Source organism: Teleopsis dalmanni, chromosome 2 (assembly GCF_002237135.1).
Source record: "Teleopsis dalmanni isolate 2A chromosome 2, ASM223713v2, whole genome shotgun sequence".
Taxonomy (NCBI): domain Eukaryota; kingdom Metazoa; phylum Arthropoda; class Insecta; order Diptera; family Diopsidae; genus Teleopsis; species Teleopsis dalmanni.
The window spans coordinates 223,523,331-223,533,925 of record NC_051847.1 but is presented as its reverse complement, the minus strand read 5'-3'; the positions used below and the strand labels follow the sequence as shown (position 1 = coordinate 223,533,925).

Here is a 10,595-nt window from a genome sequence, read left to right as displayed (position 1 = left end):
GAGTGGTTACTATACAACACGTCCATTTTATAAGCGCATGGAACGTGTTCTGTTGTACTACTTGCGAGCGGCGGAACAGCTAAATGCATGGAATGTAAAATATAAAAATGACCGTTTTGAGAAAATTCTAAGAAATGTGCGTCGGCAGTTATCCCTATTTCAGCATCACGATGGCATAACGGGCACCGCAAGAGCACATGTGGTAGAAGATTATTCAATCCGTCTGAAAAATGCCATTAAGGATTGTCAGTATGTTATGGAAATGAATATTTTCCGTTTAATGACTAGAAATTCTGTAAGTAATTTAGTGTCGGAAATATATGTAAACTCTAACTTTAAGTTTTTTTTTTTAGTATGAAAAAATGGATTATAATAAGAAATATTTCGACATAGATGATTCTAACTGGCCGTGTAACGGCTCAATTCGTAGTCCAATTATTTTTAGCGAAGAAGATGGAAACAGTAAATTTCTAGTGTTTCACAATTCATTGGCACAATGGCGAGAGGAAACAGTACAGTTTTTAGTTACTGCCCCATTTATTCTTGTCTCAGATCTTGATGGCCGTCCAATACAAGCACAAATAACTCCAGTTGTAATTTGGGATAAAATAACTCCGACTTTTTTAACTAAACTTTATAATTTACATTTTGTAGTTAAAATACCTCCTCTGGGCATGAAAACATATATATTAAATCTGAAATCGGAGAAAACGAAATCAAAGTAAGAACTTCTTATAACATCTTAAATAACACATTTAAATTATCTGATTTATTAATAGACATACATACTTCGCTTCAAACATCATATCGAATACATCATTTATTGCTGTAAACATTGAAAACTATCCAAAGGAACTAATAAAATTTACTGCCCAACGTGAATATATTATAACTCTAACTAATGGTGGCACCATACATTTTAATAATAATGGAACTCTAAAGTCTATAAAAACCGATAGGATTAGAGAACCCTGGCCGGTTTCAGTGCAATTTTATGAATATGGTACTAACTGGTGGAGCAAACAATCTGGGGCTTATCTCTTCTTGCCTAATGGTCCAGGAAAACCCTTAGTAGGCAATTTTGTACCTTATATTGTATATACCGAAGGACCAATTGAGAGTTCTGTTTGCGTCGGTCTACCTCTTGTTGTACATTGCACAAGGATATATGATAATAAAATTGAAATACGTAATATTGTCAACATAAGCCCATTGAACAATTTTGAAATATCTATGAGAATTGCAACAACAATTAAAAATAAAGATGTTTTCTATACTGACCTCAATGGTTTGCAAGTATGTATGTCACAGTTTAAACGTAATATTGCATTTATTATAGTATCTGCTTTAAGTTAAATAAATTGTTTCGTTATTATTATTTGGAATATTTATCGCTTATATTTAATCGACAGATGATCAAGCGAAACTATTTTCATAAGCTTCCTTTGCAAGCGAATTTTTACCCGGTACCCACTGCAGCTTATATTGAAGATGAAAATACGCGACTTACAATAATCACTGCTCAGCCTTTGGGTGGAACTTCTCTGTCATCAGGAGTATTAGAAATAATGTTGGATCGGCGTTTAAGTCAAAGCGATGGCCGTGGCTTAGGCGAGGGTGTACTTGACAATCAACCAACAGAACAAATATTTCATTTGTTGTTTGAAAACTTAGAAGGTTGTGAAAAACGTGTAGAAAATCATCCTGCCGGTGCATTGACTTTGGCTGCATACCGTGCTACTAAAGAGCTTCTAAATCCTATAAGTAAATTTGTTTATGTATCATTGGAAACAGCGTTACGAAAAGACTTCGGTACCAAATATTCACCAATTAGTGATGATATGGAAATAATTACATTACGAAATATAATTAATCTGGAGAGAAACTCAACTGAAGTAAACACAGGAGTTATTATACATCGCACCAAAGTGTTGGAATGTTCTGCTCACACTGGAAATCTGAACAAATCGGTGAGTTTTGTAAATGAATAAAAATTTGTTCAGTGAGATAATGAGATGATAATGTTATATATGTTACGATATTTTTCATTTATTAAAAACAATTTTTCTTTCAGGTGCAACTACATAATTTATTTCCGTTCCAGACTTATGGAAGTTCTATACACAGAACAACCTTAACTTTTTTAAAAAATTTGGGTGAAGTCGATATAGAAGAACTACAATTTTGTCCTATGGACACAAAAGCACTAATTTTTAAACATATTCCCTTTAAAATATAGTAATTATTTACATATAAAATATATATATAAAATATTATATAATTAACATTTATGTAATATAATAAGTTAACATCACTACATTTGTAGATCAATATGGAATTATGCAAAAGGAATTCATCAAGACTTTAAAAAATGTTTCGTAAATACCACAACAAAATACAAGAAACAGATAAGTAGATGAGTTAATCCCAATGAGCTAGCTAGCGGCTTAAGTGCAAGTCCAACAGTGCGTTAAAAGCAGGTTCCAGGTTTAAGTAATATTAAAGTATATAAGTATATAAAATATAGGAAACATAATATTATTAAAAGTAATTGAAAATGCAGCCGAGTCCGTTTTAAAGACCCGTTCTTTAGATGTTTGTCTTCTGTTACAAATTAGATTCTTCTTATCAAAGCATATTGTTAATAATATAAGATAGGTTAAAATAAAAGAAAGTGTAAAACAAGATTAACTTAAAATTAACTTTTTATGTGAGGATGCTAAAGCTTCCATAAATCCAAAGCTAACATTTTTTTTTACGGGAGTACATAGTATTTGACTGCTCAACATATATGTGAGCTCATTGATTTAATACATTATGCAAGTGGTTTAAGTAATCTGCATATCTGAAGCGCAGAAAAAGTGGAATAACATAGTTTCATTGTTCAATTGTCTATATTTACGGTATGAATGCTCTCCATGTCTCTCTCCCGTTCTTATCAGAAAACCAAAACAACCAACTTTTAGTATGTCTTCTCTGTTAAGAGCAAAGAGTTAAGCTTATTGGGAACGAATGTGTATGTATCCAAAAGCGAATCGGGCAAAAAGAGTGATGAAGCAAGAAAACTACAAAATATAACACCAACCGTAGATATCAGTACAGAACGAGTGCTTATACTCCACTCCACATGGTCTGTCGGTCAGGCGCATGCTTTCAGATTCCTATTGCTCTGAATCCAGATTCCATGAATCCAGATAATAAGCAAAGTGGTTGTTTTGAAACTGTATACACTTGTATGTGTGAGAATATCAATTGGCTCTCTAGCAAGATAACAGGGATAGTGCGCAAGTATTGATGTGTATCTGTGTTTCTGTGCATGGTTAAGAAATGTATTTGACAAACCCAGTAGAAAAAGTGGTCTTCGAAGACATTGTCTTCAAGACGGTCTTTGATACCGCGTCCGCATTTTCAAGCAAATTTGTAAAACAATTGCTCAAAACATGAATGTAAATACTCTTTCTTTGTTTTCTCTCTCATTTTTTGTAGTCATAGCAACGTATTTGAATTTTGTCTCAGATGACGCTTTGTTTTATAAATGAAGTGACGCAATAATTTTGAAGTGTAGTGAATAAACATTTGTGAAATAAATATTAAAAAAATCAAAATGAATAAAGAAACAAAATCATTAAACTATGAAATATTAAAAAAAAAGAAATTAAATAAAAACAAATTAAATAGTGACTTAGTTCCTGGAAATTATATTGATATTAAGAGATGTTGGCCGAAAACAATGTTCTATTAAAAAAAAATTTGGGGCTACATTTAGTGCAGTGGGCACAAAAATTTCCTCTTAAAACGTATGAGGAAATAATATTTATTAATGAGGAATTGCAAGGAGACCGAAAATTGGAAATTGTAAGTATTTAACAACAAATTTTTATTTAATATACTTATGAATATATATATTTTTAATTCATTAAGTATATCATTTAATATATACCTATATTATATTTATATTAACCTAAATTCTTTACTTTTATTTAGATTGAATCAATGAAGAAAATCTTGTCGGGGAATGTTGCGAACATTGAAGCCATCTTCAGCAAGAGCATAATTCTATCTCATAACTGCGGTGGGGTAAAAGGGAAAACGTCTTTGCGGGAGTATCCCTTTTTGCTGGATGCTATTTTTGGTAATTACTGAATTTATTTTACATTTACTTTTTAAAAATAACAATTCTTTTCAATTTACAGAATCGACAAGAAACGGAAAATCATTTAATGATTTTATAGGAGACCTGCGGAGTGCGCTAAGACTAGCAAAAAATCGATTAAATAAGCAAAACTTTCGGGCAAAAGGAAGAGAGATGACTTCAACAATTGATGATAGCGAAATGCTTTAAATTATTTTTTATTAGTTTTAGTTAATTTTAGATATTAGATGTTATATTAAGTTAATTATTTAAATTAATTTTCATTACGTTTACTAGTTTTTAAGTTTAATTTACTTTTAAAACTTTTAATTTTGAATGTAATATAAAAAATTATTATATAAAATAAATAAAAGTACAAAATACAACAATTTCTTTCTACTTATTTAAAGAGAAAATTGAAATTCATTTAAAATTTAAAGAGCGCAATAAAAGAGTAGAAATAAAAAAAAGGGTGAAAAAATTTTATGAGCACTGCACTAAGAGCGCACAACTTTCTGTCGAATGCGTCCGTTATGCAAGACATGGTCTTCGAGACGGTCTTCGAGACGTGTACGCAAAAATTCATTGAAGACATTTGGCTAATTTGTATGAAAGTGTCTTCGAAGACCGTCATACATTTGGATCGATCGGTCTTCATGTATGCATCCATGTCTTGAAGACGTCTTCGATGACGGATCGATCCGTTTTCTACTGGGAAGTCACAAATCTTGTGGGTTGCAGCACACATACTCGTATCATATAGTTTCGTAGTGCCGCGTTAAAACGCCAAAGTATTGAAGCACGTTTCATGTTTTGTTGTTAATAATGAGTGAGAGAATGAGAACTTATACATATGCTGAGATATTGTTGCTTTTACTCGTACCTATACCCAAGTGAGAACGTTCAATATTGCCACTATTGTATGCAATAGTAGTGAGACAGATTTGTGAGATACTTGTGAGATATCTGTGAGAAGTACATGAACATGTATCAATGCAAGCTACAGATACAAATTCAAGTTTTGTATGAAATTGAAATTTTTCATTTGAATTTGTGGGGAATTTTTACAGTCGTTCATAACATTGGAATCACTTTCGAGCCATAAGTCGCAGCGATTCGTTCGTTTGTTCGTACACACGTTTTTGTCATAAGTACGTTTAAATCAATCTTTTTTTATAAAAAATGTATTTTTGCTTATCTTGATAACAGCAGAATAATTTTTTTTTTCATAGAATTGAGTAATTTGTTAGTGTGAAAATATGCATAAATGTGTGTAAAGTGTGTGCGTTCCAGTTAAAACACTTTAATTGAAACTATTTACTGCGCATTGTCTAATACTTTTGTGAAATTATTTTAATTCAATATAGAACATATAAAATGAAATACAAATAAAACATATGAAAAATGAAATTAAATTGTTTTAGGCTTTTGTCAGTCCGCATTGATAAACATAGCGAGAAATGACAATAATCTTTTATTTTGTTAGTCCGAAAGTCGGAAATTTAACTTAAAAAATTCAATGTCAAATATAAATCAGAAAATAGATACAATACCAAACTATCTGACAAAAAAGCGGCAGATTGTGAGATACTTTTATGCTGGTTACATAAAAACTACAATTATGCGTAAAAATAATGTTATAGAAACAAAAAAATAACGATAACACATATGAGAATAAATTCAAATACATAACTCATTTAAATAGTTTTTAAATATTTATTATCAAAATTTAGTTATGAAAATTAGTACAATTTTTCGAACAAAGAAAAAGTAATCGAATAAATGGCGCAACAAAAGTGTGACGAAAAAAAAGTTTAAAATTCATATATCAACACACATGTGTGTTAATTTATATTAAGATACTTTTGCATTCTTATAGTTTTATATTTCCTTCATATATTCCTTTTTCTACTATATATAAATACATATATATTAACTATATCCTATGAAGAAAAACGTAAAAAGCTGCAGTCTATGAAAAAATTTTAAGTAAAAAATTTATAATTAAAATCGATTTATATACATATATATGTATATAAATATATTTATGTATGTATGCATATACATGAGTATATAACTGAATATATCTAAGCATTCCAATGGTCAAATGTCATGCATATGAACAACTACGTCATACAAAAGTGTGTCAAAGCAGCAGTTGAACAACAAAAACAACAAACAACTACAAAGCAACATAGAAACAGCAGATTTTTTCAATAATCAAAGTGTATGAGCTTTGAGTGTTGCGTGCGTGGAACCAATTTTCACCACTCTCAACTTTTCTCTCATGCAATGCAACCTTGCTCACTTCGCTCAATACCGCCATAAAATCATGAAAAGAAAAATGTTTTCAATTTTGTTTATACAAGATATTAAGCAATACGAAATTTGCTTTTAATTAAAACAAAAAAAAAAATTTTAATTCACAACAAAGTTGAAAAAATAAATTAAAGAATATCGCATTTAATATTAGACAAATATTTCATACAAATATTTTCATACTTCACGAATATTAAAAAGCAAAAGTTAATATTAGTTAACGAAACAAGTCAAATATTTCTAACCTATCAACTGTCAAAAAACTGAAACTTTTTTGTAAATTTATGTTTACAAGAGTAAATATATTTCTATGTTAAACATTAACATTAAATCTATCTAAAAATAAATATAAAATAATAACAGAGTTAATTAATATAACTCTGTTATATATATATTTTTCATTTAAGCATTCCTTAACTCTTTTCAACAAAAAAATTCACACAATATTTTTATTTCAATCGTTACATTCTTTTGCTCACACATCTGTGAACTTGATTTTGTATTCGTTTGTCCGTTTAGTTTTTACGTTGTTTCATAAAAGTTTGGAGATTATAGATTCTAGTGCAAAATGTATATGCGTAGAGTATGTGTGTAGAGTTAAATAACATTCTTTCTTCGCTTTTACGGTTTGTAATAGAAGAAAGAATGTTTATAAAATTTATTATGGTTATTTAAAAATAATAATGAGGCATAAGGTTTAACTAATTCAGAACAACGATGTATATACAATCAAACGAAAGTATAAAAATAACTATAATTTTTTATATGTGTAATTTATAATTTGTATAATAAATTATACGATATCTACTACTCATAATTAGAATTCATATATTCTAAAAATAATTATTTAAATGAATTGTCTAATGAAACATTTTTCGTGTAAGGATTTTCAAATATTAGTAATAAACACAAAACTAAAAAGAATTAATTAAAACATATAAAAATAATTATTCGAAATTATTTTTTATATAAAATGCAAAGACAAAAATTATAATACATTTTGTTAAGTTTCCTAAATATTTATTTTTAAAATAATATGTAAATTTGATTTACAGTATTTTAAAGTGCTATAAAAATTTTCTTAATTGTTATAAAGAAATATGTTTCTACTTCAATACAATTTTTTTGACTTTTTTGAATTTTTTATTGACTTTATGGAATATTCATAAAAATATCACTTTTAATTATTTTGTTAACATTTATTTAATAATTAAAAAAACAAAAATTTATTGTTTCAATACACTTAGTTTTCTATAATTTCAGATAGTTATAATTTTGAGATTTAATTGAGCTTTTCAAATATAGAACAAATGTTTCTTTTATATATTAAATACAAGTCAACTTTTTATCATCTTCAGCTGTTTATTAATATCGAAATATATTGAAACATAAGCTTTGACTACTTTTCAGTTAAAATAAACGTACATGGCAACACTGACAGAATATTAAATCTAATTTTATTTGATTAGATTGTAGAACTTCTGAAAACTTTAATTGAGTTTAGCGTAACAATGTATCCACATTACACTATAATGCAGTTATGTAGATATAGTATTTTTTATGGTTTTCTACGTTTTTATCTCTCACATTCAATTGAAATTTTTCCCTTAAATATTCTTTTGATGGATAAAATTCTCATTATATATAAGCAAAATGCAATATTTTTTAAAAAACGTTAATAGAAGTTAAGTTTCCTATAGAATTCCATTGTTAATGCAAAAAATTGTCATTTTAAATGTGGCAGTTAATAAAATAAAAGTTAACTCTTAGTAGATTTGGATTATTTTTGATGATAATCTATATTTCAAAAATAAGAATTATGAAACCTATACTTTCTGTAAAATATAATTTTCTCATATGTTTTGTATTTATTGTTTTAAATAAAAAAAAAATCAATAAATATAAAATAGAAATAAAATTTTAAGAATTATATATATATAATTATCAAATTATCCCAAGGCATTCTTTAAACATTATATTAATTATAATTTTGCTTTTGTATTACCGAGCAAATATTTCTTTAAAAAAAAACAGCAATTAATGTTATAATTTTAATAAGATACGGATTGATTTGTTATTTATATTCTAAAAATAAGTTTTATTTAAAAAAGTTATATAAAATATTAAATGAATAACGCATAGAGAATTGGGAATAAATTTTAACACATTCTTTTTTATATATTTATATGAATAATTATAAATAAAATTTATACGATTAATACGGTTAAAAAATATATCAACTTTAATCCAATGTAATATATATATATTCTCATAGTTTTTTAATGGTATGTGACTTGTTAATATGTAACTTATTTATACTTTATCGGTTCACATATGTTTTAAATTCCTTAATTATAACAATTTCAATTTGATTAAGAATTTAACTTCATAAATTCTCTTATAAGTCGTGAAGAAAAAGCAAATGGTTTAAATGCTCTATTATCACGTTATCACAGGCTATTATTTAACATAGTTTTTTTTTTTTGTTTTGCAAAACCTACTAAACTATTCTTATTAATATCGTATTTAAAAATAAAATTGCAACTTAGCAGTTTAAGATATTAAAGCAAATAAAAAAAAGCAAAAAACTCGAAAATATTTTACAAGGTTGCACATACGCCAACTCATGCACAATCATTTCAATTTCATACGTTCATACATTTTTATCTCTCAACCGAGTATTTTCAAAAATGCATATAGTTTTCAAATTTTCAATACTAAAAAACAGTATAAAATTTTAACCTCTACATTCAATACGGCGCTCGTACTCGCATTCAGTAAAAATTCGTTGAGTTTTATGCTCAATTTTTGTTACGAAAGCTTGAAATTAAACTACTCACACATATACCTAAATACGTATATGTATGAGTAATAAAAATATTTCCTTGTTGTATTAGTTGGAACCTACTGCCCTAATAAGCTTCCCAAAAGCAACTACAGTAACAAACAACCACTAAATAAAACTTAGCAAAAGTCTAAGAGAACAGCGAAAGCAAATGAAAATGCTTCGTACGTTTTCTATTTACACAACACACAATACACAACACACAATCATATAACATTACATGCAGTATTCAAGTGGAGCGAAAGCTTACTTACATATAAGCATTCACGTGTTAAGAAATGTTGTGTTGTAAATTAACAATAACAGCAGCAGCAACGGCAACAACAACAAAACCAAATAATAGAATAATATGGGGGACTTCAGAACAATTTGCAGGAACATTAAGGGTTTCAAAATGATTACAATGTATTTGATTAAAAATGGAAAACAAAAATAAAAGTAGTAAAAAAATTTACAAAAAAATCAATTTTATGAATCTAAAAAAAATTTAGAAGATGTAGAAGAAAAACAATAAAGCACAATAAAACACGAGCGGACACAGAAAAAAAGCTAGAAAATAGTAAAAAAAAAAAACGCAAAGAACAGAAAAAACTGTGACATTAAAATTATTCACATTTTCTCAGTTAGAATCAAACGTTAGATGAAAGAAAACGTAACTCAACGGCACACAACGAACGGCAATAGTCACAAAGCCATTCTAGCGAAGGAAAAAAAGAAATTGTATGAGAATTAAATTGAATAAAATTAAATTAAGTGAGAGTTGTAATAAATAAGCATTAAAATAAAATCAATTTAATTAAATTATTGCATTACGAAAATAGAATATCTACAAATGCAAATTTTAAAACTGTATAATGTTTTTTTATGAAATAATGAAATAATTAGCAATAAAAAATAAATAATTTATCAATAAAAATCATTAATCATATTTTTATTATTGCAGGAATTAAAGGAAATCTAGAAATTCCACATTTTAAATAAGCTAATACTTTATGCAAATGCTTCATAAGAAAAAATAAAACATTCTACATCATTTTTTCATTCAAATCTTTTCGAGCCATCAAATCTGTTACTTCATCAGCAAAGGTAAAGTAAATCAAAAAATAAAATAATATATATATATATATAAAACGAAAGAAAAAGTGTGCTTTATATAACATAAGCTACAACAACAACAACAAAAATAATAACAAAAAGACAATAAAATATATTTTAAATAATATATTTAAATAAACCAATAAATAAATAAAATATAAATAAACATAAATAAATAAAACAAAGGAACAATCCTTTCAATTT

General features: G+C 27.2%; 3 protein-coding genes across 7 annotated transcripts in view; all 3 read left to right on the top strand.

Annotated features, from left to right (window-relative positions):
- The first annotated feature begins 8 nt into the window (after positions 1–8).
- LOC119684395 (alpha-mannosidase 2-like) lies at positions 9–2,682 on the top strand. Its single transcript, XM_038098429.1, has 6 exons — positions 9–295; positions 354–721; positions 780–1,296; positions 1,413–1,970; positions 2,075–2,238; positions 2,327–2,682. Coding segments are annotated over exons 1-6 (1,866 nt in total). The 5' UTR covers positions 9–37; the 3' UTR covers positions 2,328–2,682.
- A 1,032-nt stretch (positions 2,683–3,714) lies between these two features.
- On the top strand, positions 3,715–10,277 carry LOC119676833. Its single transcript, XM_038088092.1, has 4 exons — positions 3,715–3,855; positions 3,985–4,132; positions 4,194–4,328; positions 10,240–10,277. The coding sequence occupies exons 1-4, from the start codon at positions 3,715–3,717 to the stop codon at positions 10,275–10,277; spliced, it is 462 nt and encodes a 153-aa protein (XP_037944020.1).
- The window catches only part of LOC119682122 (RNA-binding protein Nova-1), a 70,340-nt gene continuing 64,932 nt past the window's right edge, over positions 5,188–10,595 (top strand). Inside the window, exons 1-2 of one of the 5 annotated variants that reach the window (XM_038095474.1) lie at positions 5,188–5,283; positions 10,240–10,382. The gene's annotated coding sequence lies outside the window, so the exon portion shown is untranslated. Of the gene's footprint in view, positions 5,284–9,802; positions 10,017–10,239; positions 10,383–10,595 lie in introns of those variants that run through there. The other 4 variants (XM_038095485.1, XM_038095476.1, XM_038095478.1 and 1 more) reach the window with 4 other exon arrangements.

Coding starts and splice junctions, on each gene's coding strand:
- LOC119684395 (XM_038098429.1), top strand. CDS start 38: ATGGAACGTGTTCTGTTGTACTACTTGCGAGCGGCGGAACAGCTAAAT. Junction 296..353: donor GTTTAATGACTAGAAATTCT/GTAAGTAATTTA, acceptor TTTTTTTTTTAG/TATGAAAAAATGGATTATAA. Junction 722..779: donor TCGGAGAAAACGAAATCAAA/GTAAGAACTTCT, acceptor ATTTATTAATAG/ACATACATACTTCGCTTCAA.
- LOC119676833 (XM_038088092.1), top strand. CDS start 3,715: ATGTTGGCCGAAAACAATGTTCTATTAAAAAAAAATTTGGGGCTACAT. Junction 3,856..3,984: donor GAGACCGAAAATTGGAAATT/GTAAGTATTTAA, acceptor ACTTTTATTTAG/ATTGAATCAATGAAGAAAAT. Junction 4,133..4,193: donor TTTGCTGGATGCTATTTTTG/GTAATTACTGAA, acceptor TTCAATTTACAG/AATCGACAAGAAACGGAAAA.